Source organism: Oryx dammah, unplaced genomic scaffold (assembly GCF_014754425.2).
Source record: "Oryx dammah isolate SB20612 unplaced genomic scaffold, SCBI_Odam_1.1 HiC_scaffold_14, whole genome shotgun sequence".
NCBI classification, from domain to species: Eukaryota; Metazoa; Chordata; class Mammalia; order Artiodactyla; family Bovidae; genus Oryx; species Oryx dammah.
The window spans coordinates 49,818,933-49,839,434 of NW_024070198.1; the positions used below are offsets into that span (position 1 = coordinate 49,818,933).

At 57.2% G+C, this 20,502-nt stretch overlaps 1 protein-coding gene across 1 annotated transcript in view; it reads right to left on the minus strand.

Annotated features, from left to right (window-relative positions):
* Positions 1-752: 752 nt before the first annotated feature.
* The window catches only part of CFAP46 (cilia and flagella associated protein 46), a 94,253-nt gene continuing 74,503 nt past the window's right edge, over positions 753-20,502 (minus strand). Inside the window, exons 44-59 of the mRNA XM_040255147.1 lie at positions 20,086-20,256; positions 15,617-15,714; positions 15,125-15,201; positions 14,362-14,492; positions 14,050-14,174; positions 13,229-13,308; positions 12,518-12,679; positions 5,263-5,333; positions 5,081-5,141; positions 4,976-5,011; positions 4,413-4,515; positions 3,841-3,953; positions 2,862-2,943; positions 2,192-2,328; positions 2,021-2,101; positions 753-1,186 (exon numbers count right to left, since the gene is read on the minus strand). Coding sequence (XP_040111081.1) covers positions 1,062-1,186; positions 2,021-2,101; positions 2,192-2,328; positions 2,862-2,943; positions 3,841-3,953; positions 4,413-4,515; positions 4,976-5,011; positions 5,081-5,141; positions 5,263-5,333; positions 12,518-12,679; positions 13,229-13,308; positions 14,050-14,174; positions 14,362-14,492; positions 15,125-15,201; positions 15,617-15,714; positions 20,086-20,256 — 1,653 coding nt within the window. The 3' untranslated portion in view covers positions 753-1,061. The remainder of the gene's footprint in view (positions 1,187-2,020; positions 2,102-2,191; positions 2,329-2,861; positions 2,944-3,840; positions 3,954-4,412; positions 4,516-4,975; positions 5,012-5,080; positions 5,142-5,262; positions 5,334-12,517; positions 12,680-13,228; positions 13,309-14,049; positions 14,175-14,361; positions 14,493-15,124; positions 15,202-15,616; positions 15,715-20,085; positions 20,257-20,502) is intronic.

The following is a 20,502-nucleotide window of genomic DNA, read 5'->3' on the forward strand; positions in this document are numbered from 1 at the left end:
AAGTAAGTGCACTGCCTGCCTAACCACTCGAGGTGGAAGCCTTTGGGTTGGTTCTAGTCTTTGCTCTAATGGGATGAAGCTGCCAGACACGTCCATGGAGGTGCTTTTGTGTGAACCTAAGTTTCCATTCCTCTGGGATCCATGCAGAGGCTGGCTCAGGTACTAACTGCACACGCAGTTTATGAAAACCTGTCAAGCTCTTTTCCAGAAGAGCTGCACCCCTTTAGATTCCTTCCAGAGACGCACGGGAGACCAAGGATTCCGGCTTCTTTGCTTTGCCATTTCCGGTCCCTCGATTCACGGGAAACGAGGTCTTGGCCCCAGTCTCCCTGCTGGTTCTTCTGCCTGCCCCTGCCGCCAGCCTGTCCCCTCCTGGTCCCCTCAGCCCTGCAGGGCTGGGTCTGCCCTGGAGCCGTCAGAGCACAGGCCAGGCCGCCTCTGCCACGGGGCCGGGGCATCCGGGATGCCAAGTCCCACGCCAGCCACGCCACCGAGGCATTTGCAGCGGACGCCCCAGCCCTTCCCGTCCCCTTGGCAAAGCCCCACGGGGCCAGTGGGTGAGGTCCTGGGCTGGGCCCCTGGAGTCCTGAATACACGGTCACCTCTACCCGGGATGTGAGTCCCAACCCAGGGTGGAAACTGGGGCAGGGAGGCCTGGGGGCTCAGGTCGCACGGCCACGCCCTCCCTGTGAGTTTGGAGGTGCTGGCGTCTGCGCCAGGCCGGGGGCAGAACCAGGCTGGTCCCTGCTTTGTCAGAGGTGATGAAGCTGTTTATTAAAGCACTTGGACAGACCCGTGTCCTCATTAGGAGCAAAGGCACGGAGGCCTGGGGCCCCAGGGAGAGCCTGGAGAAGCAAGGGGTCCGGGGTCCAGGCAGCTGTAGGGTGGGCCCAGGTACCCCCACCTGCCCCCAGAGACTCTCCTCCCCCCGTGGGGCCCTGGCTTCACGGTGGAGATGGGTAGGTGCTGCCCTGTGCAGAACAGGGTGGAGGCTCCACTGCGCAGCCTGGCAGGGGTCTCGGGAGGAGGCTGAAGACCCCCGGGAGCGGGCCGGGTGCCCCTCACACGATGGCCTGGTGCGGCAGCCCGTAGAGGACCGTGTTGAGGGTGATGGGGAGCCGTTCGGAGCCTTGCAGCTGCGGCCGGAGCGCCGCCGGCCGGTCCTTCCAAGTGTGCAGGGACTCGTCTAGGGAGAGCGGACAGGCACGTGGTGCGGGCTCACAGGGACGGACGCCCGGGGCCAGCCCAACGGAGGGGATGGTGCCAGCGCCCCGCCTTCCAGCACTGCCCAGGTGTGGACGCCGCGGAGTCACGGGCCGCCCTCACCTGCTCACCCGTGTGATTGCTCCCTCCCTCACACACCCTCACACACTTGCTCCTACACACTCCCTCACACACCCTCACACACTTGCTCCTACACACTCACACACCCGCTCACACACTTGCTCACACACGTACTCCCATGCTTGCTCACTCACGCACACGCTCACTTATGCACGCGCACATCTGGCTCATTCACGCACTCACTTGCTCATTCAGCAAGCATTTACTGTTTGGTACTACCTCCCCGGCACTGTGGACCATGGGGTTTTACACTTTAGGCTCCTTCTGCGCTCTGTATTTGAAGGCCTCGTGAGCTAGGCTAACTCTTTCTTAGTTACGGCGGATTCTCGCGTCAGCGCGCCGCCCAACTCACTACCTTGTGCTGCCCTTGGGTCTCTCACACCAGAACCACGTGGAGCGCAGTCGCTACATGTGGACATTAGGGTTTCATTTGCGCTGGAGGAGTGGGTGGGTTTCCTTCCCAAGAGCACCCCGGGGGGCTTTTCAGGGTTTGAGGACTTGAGCCTTTTGAAGATAAAGATGTTCTAGTCATTTGCGTGTTTCTCCCTAAAGACTCTGGATGCCAGATTTCACACCCTGGGCTGTCGGAAGCTGAGGGTCCCCAGAAACAGGAGGAGCAAGAGTCCCCCAACCCCGTGCCCGAGGGGCTGGAGGAAGGGAGGCCACTGCTAGTTACCGTGGTGGGCGGCTTCACTGGCTCCCACCTCCTGAAGCAGGCGAGTTGTTCTCCCGATCGGCCTGCCAACCGCCAACAGATCTAGAGAAGAACCAGCCCTGAGGTGAGCCATCCACCCCCTGCAGGCCCCAGGAGACCGCAGGACTGGGCGGCAGTGCCAGAACCACTCACTTTCCCACAGGACCCGGGCCCGCATCGCGTTGTCCTGCAGGACCGTAGGCCACTGGCTCGCCACGATGCTCCCGACCCCCACCAGGCTCAGGAGGATGGCTGTCTCGACTGGCTCCTCCAAGGACAGCTGGAGTTCACTGCAGGGGACCGAGATCGTGGGCCGGCACGAGAGGCCCAGCCAGAGCCTCCCCATCCACAGCCCGAAGAGCACCAAGTGTGGGACCCAGTAGACGGACTCACCGTCCTTAAGCTTCTTGAAAAGTCAAGACTCCACCCGCCCACTCAGCCCACGTGCACAATGAAATGCCATTTAGCAAGAAAAGTCATCCAGGGTACCGGCACGTGTGGGAGGGCTCCCTGCGTGGGGGAAGCTGCGAGGGGAAGCACCCCCCGCAGAGGGTGGCCCGCAGCCCCGCTGCCCGCAGCCCCTGAAGCCCTGGGGAGTGTGTGACAGGTGATGGGGGGAGCTGGGGCCAGGTGTCCCCCCCACTGCCCCCTCTGGGTCGGTCCCAAGCCCAGCGGCCCGAGGCTCCAGCCAGGCCTGTGGTCTGGGGGCAGGTCGCAGCTGCCTGGCTGCCGTGACAGGGCAGGGCCAATGCCCCAGATGGAATCCACCGCTCACACGCCCCCCCCCCAGGTCCCCCACCAGCTTCTCGGGGGCCCCAGGCACCTCCTGCTCTCTGAGAACTCCGCGCGACGCCGCACGCTCTCGTAGGACCGGGCCAGGTCCAGCAGCACCACCAGCTGGCACTCTGTGATCACAGGCGGGGCTCATCGGCTGGGTGCCCGGGGCGGGGGGGGGGGGGCCCTGTGGGCAGGGTGTCACCCAGGGCACAGGCAGCTGTGAAAACGTAGCCCCCTCTGCCCAAGGCTCGGACTTTGGTCCATTTTCTGGGCCACACGGGCAAGCTGGTCATTTGCCTTAGGGCATCCACACCTTCATAGTCTCCTTAGGCGGCCAGGCCGGGCAAGGAGTGAGGGGCAGGAAGTCTACCCAGGGGGCCTATTGCATCTCCAGACCTGCAGGAGGGGTCTCAGCTCCCAGCTGCCCTCACGAGGCGGTGGCCTCCTGTGCCCATTGAAACACGGCCCATGTTGGAAACGGAGCACTTGGGTGTGGGCGTGAGAAAGCCCCACGGATGGAGGCCGACCCCCGAGGCAACCTGACTGTGGGCCGGCCTCAGGGGCCATCCCCAGGGGAGCTGACACCTGGGGCTGTGAGCACAGGTTTGGCTGGTGATGGGGGTGGGGGCGGGGTACAGGGGCACCTGGGTGGGGCGGGGTGATGAGGTGCCCGTGGACAGAGAGGAGGAAATGGGAAAAGGGGCCAGAGCCTGCAGTTCAAGCAGAAGAGCTGGGAGCGGGGAGGGTCGTGACCAGCACCTTCCAGAAATGCTGGCCCAGCCCTCCTGGACTCTGCATGCCCAGTCCCAAAGGGTGAACTGCCCCAACTCCAGAGCCTGGGCTCTCAGAGAAATGGCGGAGGGGTACGGAGGGGCAGGAGGGGCCTTAGCCCCACCCCCAGGCCCTGCTGTGCGGTGCTGCTGAGACACCTGATAAGACACAAGCGGCTGCTCTGTTCTCGTGCGAATTCTGCCTGTGTCTAGCGCCGGTGGGTTTAGCAGAGACGCGGGTCTCCGAGGTCTCACCTTCCAGGTTCATGGCGGCCAGCCTTTCCACTAATATGTGCGATAGGAAGTTCTCCATCCCGTAGAAGAAGAAGCCCGTGCAGCTGCCCAGAAGCTGCTCCCACTCGGCCTGGCTGCCAAGGCAAGAAGAGGGAGAGCGGGGGCGGGCCGCCACCGTGAGCAGCCTGTGCCGCGGTCCGCTCCAGCCCTCCCTCGGGGCGGTTACTCTGAGAAGCAGCAGATGGACCTCCCTGCAGCCGGGGAGCCCAGGTCCCCGAGGGCGTCTGCTGGGACGAGCCGGCCCGCAGCTGGCCCCACCCTCGCAGGCCCCGCCCCGCCACAAGCCCCGCCCCTCCCAGGCCCCGCTCACCCAGGCTTCTCCCCCCAGGGCCCCGCCCCCGACACGCCCCTCGGCGAGGAGCGGCCTGGAGGCCCTTGAAGCCCGAGCGGGTGGGCGCGCACCCTCTGCACCCAGGTCGCATCCGGGCGCTGGGGCTCTAGGCGCTTCCGGGCAGGGAGGAAGGGACTGAGGACACAAGGGGGTCAGGGCGTGAGGGGAAGGGGTCTCCCGTGGGCGCAACCCAGAGGCCAACCTGGGAAACTGCTTATTGCCCAGGTGCCCCGTCCATTTCGCAGTGAACGTGTCTCGGAATCTTTCCAAAATTTCCCGGGTCACGGAGACAGGAGTCAGCATTTCTGCAACCAGAATGGGATGGTGACAAAACAGGCGTCGAGGGTGCGGACACAGGGTGGCCCTTGGTGTGGCGGGCGCCCAGGGCCTGGCTCCTCACGGGCAAGGGGGCCCGGGGAGTGGAGGGGTGGCACTCCTTCCCTCCTCTGTGAAGATACTGAAAACCAGCTCAGCCAGAGCCAAGGAATTGTACCAGAGCCGCGGGGGTGGCCCTCTGCCACAGGTCCACACCTGGGGGCGGCACCTTGCCAGTTCAGGGGTCCCTGTCACTCGCTGTTGACCTGCCCCGGCTGCAGACGAGAGTGAGGCTGGGTCTCGGAGCACGCGGCCACCGTCCCCCTTCCCCTGGGCAGTGTGGCAAGAGCTGACCCAGGGCCACGTGGAGGCAGGGCAGAGGCTCAGAGGCCAGCACCCAGGCCTGGATGTTCCCAGTGCTGTGGGAGGTGCCTGGTGGGGAGCGCTCACCTGGGCCTTGGGCCTCCTCGTAGGGGTCCACGACGACTGAGCCTTGGTTAAGGAGAACTAGGCCCCAGGATCCGTGTCTGGGGCGGGCGAAGCCTCAAAGGATACACTTGAAGCTGTCCGAGTCGACGAGGACACAGTGGGAGGGGACGATCCGGGGTACGCTGCCCTGTGGCGACAGGCAGGAATCCCTGGGGGTGCGGCCTGCGGGCAGAGCTGACCCGCTCCAGCCAGGGGCCGGGCGCTGGGCTCGCCAGGCCCTGGGACTCAGTGGGGCCTGGACCACCTACCTTCCTGGCCTTCCGTGTTGCGCCTTTCTTCTTGTGATCTTTGCCTCTGCTCTCCTTCTTCATGTTCCCTTCTGTTGAGACAGTAACAGGAAGTGGGGTCATGGAGCTAGACAGAGGCGCAAGGACTGGCTAACTTGAAAATGGCTAACTTTATATTATGTGAATCTCACCTCAGTGTAAAAACAAGTAGTGGGAACAGTTGGTTTTAATTTTGGTAAATCTGAAATGGCAGTAATTTCTCAAATGTAAAGGCTCCCAGGGTTGGGAAAGGCCTGGGCCAGGAGGTCTCAAGAAAGGAACAGTTGCCAGAGGCGCCCAGGCCCACATGCCTGACCATTCACACACCACGGTGGGCACCTGCCAGTGTGCGTGCCGCCTGGCTCACTCACCGCGGGCGGGGCACTGCTTACTGGCTGCTCTGCCTCCTGAGAGTTTACACTGTCCGCTCCCTGCCCGTCCCTCTTCTGGTGGAGGGAACTGACTTCTGCGGAGGCCTCCAGCTGAGCACAGATGTAAGGGCTGACGTGGGGGCTCTCTGCCGAGTCCTGACTTTATGGGGCACATGGGAGGCAGCCTGCTCTAGATTCAGATCAATTCCTCCAAAGATGAGGCGTTCACTCCGCTCCTGGCTTGCTGAGACTTTCTCTTGTGAACACCTGCATCCTCCGAGATGTTCACAGGTGCATTTTCCCTTTACTCTCTTCACCTGTGACGTCTGTAGGTTTTACGGTCAGACGGGGTGATGAAATGTTGTATTTTTCTTTCCTATTCCTGAGCAGTTCAGGTGTCAGAGTCGCCAGTGACCAGCAGAAGATAGCCTTTTTCCTTCTACCTGGGAGATACGAACAGACTGAACGGTTTCTTGGAATTTTGCTAAAATTCAACAGAAAAAAAATGGTAAAACTTGTATTTTTGTGGGGGAATGTAAATCTGTTGATCATTCTTGACTATAAGGCTGTTGGGGTTTTCTTTCCTTCTTGAATCTCGAGTTCTTTTTCCCTAGGATGTTGTCAAAAATTTGCCTAAATTTTTGAATATATTGCACAAAGTTGTTCACAATGTTCTATTATCTTAAATGTCTGATGCTCTTTAGAGTTTGTATCTCTTTTATTTCTAATATTGTATATTTGTGCCTTTATTTTTTCTGGATCATTCTCACAAGTATGTGCCTACTTTATGAGGTTGTTTTATTTTCTCAAACAACCAATGTTTATCTTTGCTTCCAGTTTTGTTGGTGTCTGTCCATGTATTTTTTGTAGGCTTTCCTTTGCTTTCATTTTTTTCTTTTGTTTTTTTTTTTTGTTTGTTTGTTTTTGCTGTTCTTGCTCTAACTTCCCGAATTAGATGCTCAGCGTAACGCCTCCAGCCCTTTCCCTAACATGAAGGTAAAAGATCCTTCTCGATTCTGCCATAATCCAGTCTTTTTGACATTTCTATGGCCACTTCTTCTGAGTCGCATGAGCTATTTAGAAGTCACTGTTATAAAATTTCCCAAAGCGTGGGGATTTAGAAAGAATCCATCTGTGGGAATTGATATCTGACCCAATCACACATGGCCTCAGCCTGTTTCTCTGATTTCTAGGCACAGGGTCCATGTGGCCGCGAAGCTGTTGGTGCTCTTTCTGCTCTTCCGACGTGCAGTGGTGGGTGCGGGCTGGACTCTCCCGTCTCCAGCGTGGGCCCCACGGTCTTGCCCCAGGTTCTCGCTGCTTGTGCCTCCCACGTTTGGGCTCTTTGGTCACGGAGGGATGGCCCTGCCCTGCGGGGACCCGAGGCTATGAGGTGGCCCTTCCAGTGGCGCCCGGCGCTTCTCTCGTCTCTTCCTCTGCTTTCCTGCCGCCGTGGCTCCTTTCTGGGCAGGAGTCTTTCGCTCAGACAGCACCTGACTGGCACGCTCTGGCTCACTCGCCTTTAGTGGCAGGCGGGGCCCACTCAACTTTTTGGCTCACAATCTAAGTCTTGGCACCTCACCCCACTGCTCTGTGGGTCTCCATTATGGCTGCTTGTAACATGACCGCGGTCTCGGCTCACTTGTCTCTCTCACTCATTTCCCCTCTTTATTGGTTTGGAATTTATACACCAGTCGTGTTCTTTTCTGGTTATCCTTAAAGGTTTGCCATGAATAATTAACATTCAAAGAGCACTCCTCCAGCCTGAGGGCTCCAGGCTCTGAGGACTCCTCACTCGGGGGTGTGCAGAATCCTTCTTTTACCCCCGCTCAGCACTGCTTCGGAAAGACATCTCACATCCCCGCGGTGTGCTCGCTGCTCTGTGGCGAGAGTTTGCATGAGTGTTGCTGCTGCTGCAACAAACCGCCACAAATGCAGGGTGGTTCCAGAGGCCAGAAATCAAAAGGGGTCCCACTGGGTTAAAACCGAGGTGAGGGCAGGGCCGGGTCCTCCTCAAGGCTCCAAGCACAATCGGCAACCTTGCCTCTTCCAGCCCCTCCGTGCCCACCCCCCACCTGTTTTCAGGACCCTGGTGCAGGCACGGGGCCACCCAGACAGTCAGGACAGTGTCCCCATCTCAGGACCGGTCACTAATCACGCCTGCAAAGGCCCTTTCGCCATGTCAGGCCGCACCCTCTTGGGGCCTGGGGATCAGGAGAGGGACATCTCTGGGACGTTGTCCTGCATCACCGCCAGATGCCCGCAGGATGATCTGCTCTTGCAGACAACGCTGGCAGTGCAGAGCAGTGCAGACAGGAAGGCCCTCCAAGAATGGTGTGCAGACAGCTGGGGCCTCACGCGGAAAAAAGAAAGCTAAACCTTACCTCACACTGTACACAAAAACTAGTATCCGATGGAAGGAAGGCAAAACCATGACAGGTGAGAGAGACAGCGGGCGTCACGGAAAATCTTCATGGTCTTCAGGTAAGAAATATACGTTTTATTTTAAAAGACCTCATAAGCACGAGGTGTTAAGAGCAGACGGCTACGCTGGGCGATATTCAGATTCTTTGCTCACTGAGAGGCGCCAGGCACGGGAGTGAAGAGACCAGCTGGAGGGGGAGATCGGCGGTTCAGCCAAGTGACCGGAAAACGTGTGCAGACCTAACGAGCAAAACCTGGAAAACCCAAGGCAGACACTGGCGAAAAACTAGAACAGATTCTCACAAAGACATCAAACAGCCCATAAAATGTGAAAGGGGCGGGACTCCCAGCAGCAGGGGTGCAGGTGGGCGGGGCTTGTACCAGGCTCCGCCCGCCCACCCCACTCCTGCTCTTGCTCCGAGTGGGCCAGGCACCCGCGGTCTCTTCCATCCTAAATTTTGGCCCCTTAGTGTTCTTTGATTTAAGCGGGTTTCCTTAAAGAAGCACGTTTGGGGCCAGGCCTTGCATTTCCATTCAGGGAGGGGGTCCTCACCTTTGACCTTGCACGGAGGCTGATTACTGGTGCGTCCGGGCGCAAGCACACCACCTTGCCGCTCTGTTTCTCCTTGTCCTGTCTCTGCTTTGCTCCATGTCCCCTCTTCCTGGCCTCTTCTGATCAGGCCTGCTGCTTTATGACTCTATTTCATCTTCTTCGTCCTGTACTAGCTGTACGTTCCTGCCTCTGTGTCCAGTTGCTGCGCTGGGCGCTGGTCACTGGCCGCCGGTCAGCACATGACCCCCACCCCCAGCCTTTGCTGCCCACACGTTCTGTTTATATAATGCTGTAAACCCCACCACACATTGCTGTTAACTTTTAATGTCAACATCTCTTAAAGAGATTTAAATTAAGAAAAAAGTTTTAATGCCCACCCACCCTTTTCCAGCTTCTGGTGTTTATTCCTTTGCGTAGACATGGACTCCCACCCTTTTTTCCCTGCCTGGAGAACATGCTCAGCCTTTCTTGTGGGGTCAGCAGGTCTGCTGGGAAGAATTCAGCTCATCTGTTTCTGAAAAAGAATTTCGCCACTGTTCTTGAGAGTTATTTTTGAAAATATCTACACCGATAGATATTTCTGTAATAATTTAAAGACGTCCTTCACTGCTTGTGGCGTTTCGGTTGAGAAGCTGCTGTGCCTCTTGTATTTGCTCCTTGACACACAAGGTATCTTTTTCCTTTCAGTTCAGTTCAGTCGCTCAGTCATGTCTGACTCTTTGCAACCCCACGGACCGCCAGCACGCCAGGCCTCCTTGTCCATCACCAACTCCCGGAGTTTACTCAAACTCATGTCCATCGAGTTGGTGATGCCATCCAGCCATCTCATCCTCTGTCGTCCCCTTTTCCTCCCTCCTTCAATCTTTCCCAGCATCAAGGTCTTTTCCAGTGAGTCAGCTCTTCACATCAGGTGGCCAAAGTATTGGAGTTTCATCTTCAGCATCAGTCCTTCCAATGAATATTCAGGACTGATTTCCTTTAGGATGGACTGGCTGGATCTCCTTGCAGTCCAAGGGACTCTCAAGAGTCTTCCCCAACACCACAGTTCAAAAGCATCAATTCTTCAGTGCTCAGCTTTCTTTATAGTCTAACTCTCACATCCATACATGACTACTGGAAAAACCATAGCTTTGACTAGATGGACCTTTGTTGGCAAAGTAATGTCTCTGCTTTTTAATATGCTGTCTAGGTTGGTCAAAACTTTTCTTCTAAGGAGCAAGTGTCTTTTAATTTCATGGCTGCAGTCACCATCTACAGTGATTTTGGAACCCCCAAAAATAAAGACTGTCACTGTTTCCCCATCTATTTGCCATGAAGTGATGGGACCGGATGCCATGATCTTAGTTTTCTGAATGTTGAACTTTAAGTCAACTTTTTCACTCTCCACTTTCACTTTCATCAAGAGGCTTTTTAGTTCCTCTTCGCTTTCTGCCATAAGGGTGGTGTCATCTGCATATCTGAGGTTATTGATATTTCTCCCAGCAATCTTGATTCCAGCTTGTGTTTCCTCCAGTCCAGCACTTCGCATGATGTACTCTGCATATAAGTTAAATATGACTTATGTTGTCAGCAGGGTGACAATATACAGCCTTGACGTCCTCCTTTCCCGATTTGGAACAGGTCTGGTGTTCCATGTCCAGTTCTAACTGTTGCTTCCTGACCTGCATACAGGTTTCTCAAGAGGCAGGTCAGGTAATCTGGTATTCCCATCTCTTTAAGAATTTTCCAGAGTTTGTTGTGGTCCACACAGTCAAAGGCTTTGGCATAGTCAATAAAGGAACTCTTTTGGTTTTTCAATGATCCAACGAATGTTGGCAATTTGATCTCTGGTTCCTCTGCCTTTTCTAAATCCAGCTTGAACATCTGGAAGTTCACGGTTCACATACTGTTGAAGGCTGGCTTGGAGAATTTTGAGCATTACTTTGCTAACATGTGAGATGAGGGCAATTGTGCGGTAGTTTGAGCATTCTTTGGCACTGCCTTTCTTTGGGATTGGAATGAAAACGGACCTCTTCCAGTCCTGTGGCCACTGCTGAGTTTTCCAAATTTGCTGGCATATTGAGGGCAGCCCTTTCACAGCATCATCTTTTAGGATTTGAAACAGCTCAGCTGGAATTCCATCACCTCCACTAGCTTTGTTCGTAGTGATGCTTTCTAAGGCTCACTTGACTTCGCATTCCAGGATGCGAAGGTCTGGCTCTAGGTGAGTGATCACACCATCGTGATTATCTGGGTCGTGAAGATCTTTTTTGTACAGTTCTTCTGTGTATTCTTGCCACCTCTTCTTGGCTCTTTTCCCCTTGGCTGCTTGCAAAATACTCTACCACTGGTTTTAATCACTCTGACTACAATGGTCCCTTTGCAGCTTTCCTTGTTTGTTGTGTTTCGGATTCACTGAGCCTCTTGCGTCTGCAAGACTGCAGTTTCCATGAAATTTGGGGGAAAGCTGATTATGCACTCACATGCTCCTCAGGGCAGTCAGTTGCGTTTCCTTGCCCAGCAGCTCACTGCTGCTCGGCTCTCCCCAGGGTTTTTGTTCTGTTTTTTCCCCAGTTTGTTTTCTCCATCTCTTCAAGCTCACTAGGCTTCCCTCCTGCCGAGCCAGGCTGCAGTAAAGCTGCCCAGGGCATGAAGCTCAGTTCGGGTCCACTTCACGTCTTGCACCTCTCCGCTCCCCACACTCCCCACCTCCCACCGCCTCCCGACGCGGGCTGAAGGCCCAGGGCCTGCCTAGCGGTCTGCTGACTTCTGACTCTATCACCTGCGTTGTGTCTGCTTCTGCTTTTGATTGACTTTTCTTTAGGGGTCTTTGAAGGCAGGTACTTTTTGATTGGATGTCAGACATTTCAAATTTTACCTTGTTGGGTCCTGGATTATTTTAAATTTTGAAATTAATTTAAATTTTTAATTTTTAAAAAATTTTGAAACCTTATTTTGAGACGCATTAAGTTACCTGGAAACAGTGTGATGCCTTGAGGTGTATTTCAGCTCTGGTGGTGGGACTGAAGCCGGCTCCCACGGGCAGAGGCAGCACCCTTGGCCCCTGTGCCCGATGCCGGGAACCATAAGCTCTTGTGTTGTTTGCACACACACCTCCACTGACTGGCTCGCAGCTGGGGACGGAGGGGACCCTCTGCGTGTGTCTCCTCCGAGGATCGCCGTGTGTCCCCAGCCCCCCTCTGCTCACCTTGGGGAGACCGCTGGGCTCTGCCTGGGCTCCCCTCACCTGTGCAGCCTGAGACTCTCTCCAGGCAGAAAGCTGGGGCTCACCTGCCTGTTTTCCTCCCTTGAGGATCGCTGGGCCCACTGCCTGGTTGCCAGTATCTGCAAACTGGTGCCTCATGTATTGTTATCTGGGTTTTCGTTGTTTCAGCTGGAAGGGCATATCTGGTCTCTTTCACCTCACCTTGGGTGAAAATAAAAGTCCCATCTCTTTGTTTTTAATGTAATTTGATATTTATCACAGTGAAACATACCTGCTGGAAACCACAGGGCACAAATGCACAGCCTGGAGAGTGCTCACATGCCCTGCGCACTCATGGAACAGGATGTGACCACGCCCGGCTCCCCCTGCGCCCAGGCCAAGCCAGGCCTCCCGGTCGTCTCCCTTGCTGCCTCTCACCATCTAACCCATGACCAACTGTATCGCTGGCTGGTGACCAACAGTCCCCTTCTTAGAGACAGAAGTTTGTGAGGCTGGGAGGGACGTTAGGGTCCTGCCTGGGGTGCTCTGGCAGCTGTCCGAGCGCTGGAAGGTGCTCCCTGAACACCTCCAAATGCACCAAGGCCTCGAAAAGCGTGGCGACTTAGATAACTGCCTTTTCACAAGAGTTACACTCTCTCATCGTGAAAGCTGTCTACGCGTTTCAGGTGTCCACCGGGCTCTCACCTGGCTCCTCTCTGCGGAGGCGATTGCACAGCATCTGGAGAGAAAACTCCCGTGACAGCGAGGAGACCAGCCCGTCGTCGAACACGGAGAGCCCTTCCAGCGGCAGCTCCAGCAAATGCCTGTCCGCGATCAGGATGACGTCATCTGCGACCTCGGGCGGCACTGCGGCGAGGGGGACGCGGTCGCTACCACCCCCTGGAGGCACAGACCCCTGCCCCTCACACCCCCGCCCCCGCCCCGCGGGGGCTTGGGGAGGAGGCCGAACTGGGCACAGCCAGGACCTGGACACAGCCAGGTGGGGCGACAGCGTGTCCTCTGCGATGCCAAGGGCCGCCCACGCTCCACGGGCACTCCCGAGGCAGGTGCTGGAGCCTCGGCTCCTCCCACCAGGGAGCCCCTTTAGGGACGGGCAGTTGCGCTAGCCCCCTCCCCGAGGACTGTCCAGAGGGGGCCGTGGCCGCTGGGGCAGCTCGGTCAGGGGAGGGAAGTGCTGCCTCTGGGACCCCGCGGCCACTCCAGCTGTCATCCCCGAGGGTGACGGTGACGTCACCACAGTCGCTGTCCCTCAGCCTGCCCAGGCACCGGCAGGGCGCCTGAGGGCGGCGTGGGCAGTGAGGGGTTGCACGTGGCCCACCAGGGCACCGATCAGCGCCGTCCGGAGCGGTTTCTGCCGGCCTCCATCCCACAGGCCAGGCCCCAGGCCCCGCTCACCTTGGGACAGGGACGCTTTCCTCTCCTTGTCTTTGCCCTTGGTTTTTCCAGAATCTGCAACAACCATGGGGATCGGTGCTCTGAAAGCAAAGGCACAGATTCAGGTTAAAAAACCCCATGAACACCACTGAGAAGGGGCAGCGTGTCTCCAGGGCAGCATCAGGGCACGAGACTCCCCACACTCCCTGCTGGGGGGCTGTCTCCCGAGACTGGGGCATGGATGTGAACACACTGGAATCCGGACGCTCTGACCTGCTGGCCGATCAGGGGGCCCATGCGCTGACCCCTCCAGCTTCTTTCCCCTCAAACCCAGATCCACAGGGCCGGGCTCTTTGCCAGGCTCTCCCCTCCCACCATACCCAGACCAGTGGGCAGCGGGGCTCCACATGGCAGGGACGTCCCCCAGAAAAGGTCTGGGGTGGGGCCAGACGTCCCCCCCGCCCCCCGACGGCAGGCGGGCAGAGCCCAGCTTCTGTCTCCGAAGGCCTGTGCTCTCTCCAGGTCATCTGCCGCCCAATTCCACACAGAAAGAAGCCCGGGGCTCCCGGCTTCAGAGTCCCCAAGAGGACACAGCTCTGACCGCGCCCCCCGCTACGCCCATAGCCAGCCGCTCAGCTCACCGTGGAGCTCGGGGGCAGAGGCTGAGCTGGCTTTCACACAAAGCCTCCCGCCCGCCCACCCTCGCCCTGGGTGTCACAATGCTTGGGACCTGTGCACACCTGTGGGGACAGAGGGACGCCATGCCCCTCCACCCCCAGGGTTCCAGTAGTCCAGCTGGAACTCTGTGCCTGAGCCGCTCGGGAGGCAGCCCTGGGCAGTACCTGGGCTCCGGGGGGCAGCTGAGCAGTGGGAACAGCGGCTGCAGGTACTGCTCCATGGATTTCAAGACCGCCTCGAACCTCGGCAGAGCACAGTCCTCCTCCATCGGGTGCACGCCTTCTGACTCCTCCTCAACCCAAACAACCACAGAGGTCAGAAGGTGTCAGAGGGGACCCCCTGGAGCCCCCAGGCGGCCAGAGGGAAGGGGCCAGACCCTGCAGGCGATCCCCAGGAAAGGCCCTGCTCAGAGCCAGGGCACCCCCAGCCCGCGGCACTGCTCTGGTCCCCGCCCTACCCGTGGGCTCGGGTCTCACCAGGCTAGTGCTCAGGGCCATGTCCCTACTGTAGGCCTCGGCCTGGGCCTGCTCCCGGAACTGCTGGACCCTGGCCAGCAGGCGGGAGAAGTCATCGGGGCTCACGGCCACCCGAGCCAGCCTGCAGGAGCCTGTGGAGACAGAGGCACGTCCCCACACTGGGCCTCGCAGACCGCCCTTCAGGCAGAGAGCGCTGCGGACAGAGTGCTGTGCACCACCGGCCTTGACCGGGTGGCGGGGGAGGCAAGCTATGGGCAAAGCTTCGGGACCTTCCCCAGGAGTCAGCACCAGAGCCCCGCTGGAGGGGGGACGGCCAGAGAGGTTGGGAAGGAAGGTGGACAGAAACTGGGCGTCTGCAATGTGCCGAGGCTGCTCTGCAGACGACAGAGTGAGGGGCCGGCAGGGAATGGGGGTTGGCCTCCCAGCAGTGGACAGGCAGTGGTGTCACTCTTGCTGACGTTCAGGAGCAGGGACAGGCCCTCGGGGCACCAGGAAGTAGCCAGGGGGTCCTGGGACAGAGCAAACAGCTCTCTATCTGTGGTTGTAAAAGAACGGGCAGGTGGAATGAAGTGCTGAGGCTGAGGAAGGAGCTGGAGAGGGAATGTTGGGAGGGGGTCTCCCCAGTGGGAGGCACATGGGCCAGGCTCTGCTGCTTCCGCCTGACGCCCCCTCCCTACCTAGGAAAGATGCCTGGATGTGTCTCTGTCTCGCCCCCCGAGGGACGCCCCCACCCTGCAGAGGGCGGTGCTGTGGCACAACTCACCCCCGGTCTGGAGTATTCTGCCTTTGGCCGCAGGGATGGACTTGGGTTTGTCGTAGGAGGCGCCGTACAGATGGGTCCTGTTGGCAGGACAAGTGGGGTCCCAAAGGAGCCCAGAAGAGGCAGACTCTGTGCCACCCCCCTACATAAGCCCCTCCTTTGAACCTCAGACAAGTCAGGACACAGGGTCACACAGCATCCTCCCCACCCCCCACCCCCCCACGGCACTCCACAGTGTGGCCGAGGCTGGCAGACCAGGGGTTCTGCTGCACTTCAACCGTGCCCTTTAGACCAGGGCTGTGTGCTGGCAGGACGCGGCACTATGCCCGGCCCCCCGCCATCATACACGTCAGCCTGGTCACCCTGGCAGGGGGACGGTCCACCCACCCCATCCCAAGGGGCAGCCCACCCCGGCCCGAGCTGAGTCCACAGCGACCGCCGGAGCAGGAGGCGGGGTCCTGGGGAGCAGCTGGGGAACAGGGGAGAAGACCTCACCTGTCCCTGGAGTGGTGCAGAAAGACGATCCGCGCCGTGGGAGGAATGTCATTCAAGAGGTTAAAGTGCTGTTCCGTGACCCAGAGGTTTTGCCAAGCCTGCGGGTGACACTCGGGGTCAGTCCGGGCCGGCGGCCGCCGCCAGGGGACAGCAGAGGCACGCGGACCTCGCCGCGGGCACCGCCGGGGAAGGCAGGGACCCAGCGGCCGCGGAGGGCCCGGCGGCTCCGCCCTCCGCTCCCCGCGGCGCCTCCCCCCAGCCCCAGCAGACACCGGCCCAGAGGCCCGCAGTCTCCCAGCCCGCAGGCGGTGAGGTTCCGCCCGCCCGCCCCCCGCCCCTTTCCTGCGGGTCTGCAGCAGGAGGCACAGGCAGCCCGCAGACCAGCCCGAGAGAGGAGCCGCTCACACGCTCTCCCCACTTTCTGATGAAATGAGCTTCAGGTTTGCAGCGGCTGACCAGTGTGCACACTCAGGCCCACTGCGGAGGGCGCGGGGAACGCCTGTTCCAGCGGAGCAGACTGATGGAAGCTGGGGGAGACTGCGCTCCCCAGTCTGGGGGATGGGTCACAGGGGCCAGACCTCCTCAGCTCCAGCGGCCACGCCCAGAGTCCCGGGTCCCTCCAGGCTGGCACCCGTGGCAGCTGTTGCCCTTCTTGCCTGCAGTGTCCCATGGGGGAGGCGCAGCCTCTCATCTGTCTGTGGCCAGCGGGCACAAATACTGCTGTGACGTCTGTTCTTGGGGACCACAGCCCGCAGGGAGAGTTGCTGGGTTGAACTCACTTTCCAAGGGGCTACGTGTGGATGGACCCTACCCCCCCGCCCCGCCCCCGCCCCCGCCCCGGGGCCCCCTGCTCTTCAGTCCTGGTGCTTTCCGCCCCTCTGGTGGACATCCAATAAGTTTTGTGTTTCTCTGAGGACCAGCGAACCTGGGCATCGTTTTAAAAGTTTACTGGCCATTTGGGTATCTTCCGTGACAGTCCAGCCTCGTGAATTTCCTCTATTGGAGGGTCAGTCTTTTTCTGCCTGAGAGCGGGCCACCTCCTTTCTCCACACAGGTTCCCAGCTCCCGGTCACTCCGGGAGAGTGCTGGACGCCTCTGAGGTTTGCCTTTGACTCCGGGGCTGGGGTTCTGATGAGCAGGGGTTCTTCACGTCCGTGCGGTGCAGCGGGCGGTGAGTTTGTGCCTCCTTCCTGGTGAGGCGGCTGTCTCCAAAAGCGTCCTCTGCGAGCTCCGTTGTGTCACCTCAGGGGGAGCTGTCACCTGAGCGGGGCTGCACCGTCCCCTCCCAGCCCGTGTCGCCCTCGACGGGCGTCAGGCCTGTGTGGGGGGCCTGTTCCCGGCCCTGCTCTGTCGTCTCTTCTGCCGCTTCAAGCAGGTCCTGCTATCTTGTTTCGGAAGCTGGCGCTTCCTTACAGATGTATTCACACGGAGTCTTCCTCCCCCAGACGTGGCTGCCTCTCTGTTTAGTCAGTTCTTTTTGACTTTTCCTTACAGAGGTTTGTGGTTTTGGGGGTAGAGATCATATGTCTTGCTAGATTTTCCTTAGGTGTTTGATTGGTTTTGACGTCACTGAAAACGGTGTTATTCAGATACTGTCGCTGCTTGTAACTGGCGCGTAGAGACGCAATAATCGGTACAGCTGTCAGACGTGGCTTCCCACTGTCTGCATGTTGCGTCTCAGAGATGCTGACTTTTGAGGCCACAGTCACGCTGACTGTGAATAACCACTTTTGCTTCTCCCTTTTCAATGCTTCTGCCCTTTATTCCTTTTTCTAGTCTTAACTGTTCTATTGAATAGAAGTGTGATAGCTTTCTTGTGTCATTTCAACTCTAGGAAAAAAGTTTTCAGAATTTTTCTGAAAATTAATGTATAGTATGATCTTTGCTATACAGTTTTAAAGATATTTTTTTATCAAATTAAGGAAATTATCTTCTTAGTAACATGGAAACATACATTACCATATGTAAGCCAGAGAGCCAATGGAAACTGCTGTGTGACTCAGGGAACTCAAACCGGACCTGGCTAACAACCTGGAGGGGGTGGGTGGGGAGGGGGATGGGCGGGGGAGGGGAAAGGGGAGAGGGGTGGGCGGGGTGGGGAGGGGGGGGGGGGGGGGGGGCGTGGGTAAACCCAAGGCTGATTCATGCTCATGCTTGGTAGAAACCAGCACAACGCCGTAAGCCAATCACCCTTCAATTAAAAATAAATAATATTATCTCCTATCCTGATTTTTTGAAGTCACGAGTTGGTGTTGAATTTTGACGAACAGTTTGTCTGCATCTGTCAAGATAGCTTTACGATTTTCTCCTTTCCATCCTGTTGATACGGTGGACTATACTCAGCCAGTTAAAATACTCGATTGCTGCACAGCGTCTGACCCTGCGTGACCCCTGTCACAGTCGCTGGGTCTTTCCTGCTGACACTTTGTATCCACGATGATAACAGATTTTCCCCGCGGGTGAGGTCCTCGTTGGGTCTTCTGAAGAGAGTCAGGGAGTGTTCCTCTTGCTCCTGGTCCCTGAAGGATCATTTCTTCCTTCAGCGTTTAGGGGAATTTGTTGGTGAAGCCAACTGGGTCTGGGACTCTCTTTGTAATGGTGTTAAGGCTTTACTTCTTGAATAGAGATTAAGTTATTCAGATTTTCTATTGTCAGCTTTGGTAGGTTATATTTTTTGAGAAATTTGTCCATTTCATTCAAATTGTCCAATTTATTAGAGTTCAGGTCAGTTCAGTTCAATCCAGTTCCATTCAGCCGCTCAGTCGTGTCCGACTCTTTGCGACCCCTTATTAGTTTTTTGATGTCTGAAGGATCTCATAATGTCATATTACCTATCTTGAAATTTCTGTCTTCCCTCTTTCCTTTGTCAGGTCTTCCTAAGTGTTTATCAGTTTTACTATTAGTAGTCTTCCCCTCGGAACCCATTCTTGCTGTTCTGGCTTTCCTCTGCCGTAGGCATGATTTAATTTCATGGTTTCTATTGTTCTATCTCTCATTTGTTTTCCTTTTTTTCTTAGATGTTTTTATTCCAACTTCTTGAAATCAAAGTTTAAATCACTGTTTTTCAAGGCTTTATTTTTGTACTCAAGGATGTATATTTTCCCCTAAACCCTGTTTTAGACAAGTCTCCTAGTTTTCATATATAGTATTTTCATTCTTTAAGTCAATTTAAAATGTTTTGTAAATTCCACTGTCATTTCTTCTTTGACCAATTGATGATGACAGATATACTGTTTAATTCCAAGGAAACTGCGTGTTTTTTTACATGTATCTTTCAGTTATTGATGTATGTTTTAATTTCCTTGTGGTTTGAAAACAAACTCAGTGATTTCGGCACGTTGGCATCTGCTGAGGTGTCCTGCGGCCGGTGTCGGTCCGCACACACCTGAGGGCAGGTGCGCCTGCTCCTTCGGCTCCTCCTTCCATGAACGTCAGGCCAAGTCCGTGCAGGCCTCCTGCACTCAGGGACGTTCCCGCGCACTTCTGCAGGTTGCTGCTGGTTCATCTTCTCTTTCTACCAGCAACTGCGAGGATGGGTCCAGCCTCCCCACGGAGCCGAGGATCTGTCTGTGGCTCCTATTTGAGTCGGTTCTGTTCACACATTTGAAGCTTTGTCACTGCTGCTCACGGGCTGGGGACCTGGCTGTTGGGGCGTCCCCTCCAGTACCGTGTCTCAGCAGAAGACTGCCGGGCTTTCAACTGATGAGTCTTCCCAGGGTTTACAGACTGCCTCTCACCTCCTCCAGGCTGGCCCCGCCCTGCAAGAGGGGGGATTCCTGTGCCTGGGTCACGGCAGGGCTCTTGGCCTGGAGACATTTCTGAAGTGTCAAGTGGGAAGGCGCTGGAGGCCAGGACTACCGCTAACACCCCCAGCACACACAGGACGGGCCCGAACAGAGAGTCATCCCGTCCCTACTGGTCAGAGGAAGGCAGCCTGGATGGAGAGGTGCAGGGTCTGCCCACACCAGTGGCCGCGGCAGCCCTGCGGGGGAGGAAGGTGGGCTTGACCAGAGTGTTCTGGCCTGTTTTCTGTATTCAATTTCATCAAGTTTAGTTTCTTTAAGTCTCCAATTCATATTTGCTAGTCCAAATAAAAGAGGAGGTTCTGTTAGCTGCCATGCTCTGCAAATTTCTTCCAAAGTTAAATTCTAAGGCTCAGCTGAATAGAAAACATTTCCTGAAACACAGAATGAACTGAATGGACCCCCTAGAGCCCCGTCCTCCCCTCTCTTCTGCACGACCATCGCAGGCCTGGGTGTCTGTACTGTGAGTTTGCAGAGTCTCGCCAATGCTGAAGGTGGGCTGCTCTCCCTGCTGGGCCCAGGAGAAGCTGCAGCTCAGAGAGAGGGGAGTGGCTCTCCCAGAACCACACAGCAAGTGGGAAGCAGGGCCGGGATCTGCACCTGGTCCGAGGGCGTCTGCAGAGCTGCGGGGCGGGGCAGGCTCAAGGGTGGCCTCGGCTCGTTTACCTTGGATATGGCGGCCAGTCTCTGCTCCACGCTGGCACACAGGCTGGTGGACGTCCTCTCCTGGCGCCTCAGCCTGTCTTGGAGCTGCAGCAGCGCAGCCAGCTGTGAGCTGCTGGTATCGGCCGTGGCTGCGACCAGGACATCACGCATCCTCTCGGAGGCCGAGCAGCTCTGAAACAGACCGAGGAGGCTGCCAGGGGGGCCCAGGAACTGTCCCTGGCAGGTGGGCACTCAGGCGCTCCTCTAGGTGGCTGGCACAGCCGAGAGGCTGGGCGAGGCAGCCTTCACCGCTGAGCCTGCGGGCCTGCCGACTCAGGATGCAGGGAGGAGAGCGCTCTGCTCTCCCAAGCCCAAGCAACACCAGCTTGGGGGCTTCTGCTGCTCATGTGCCCAAAGGAACCGCGATGGGGGGCTGGA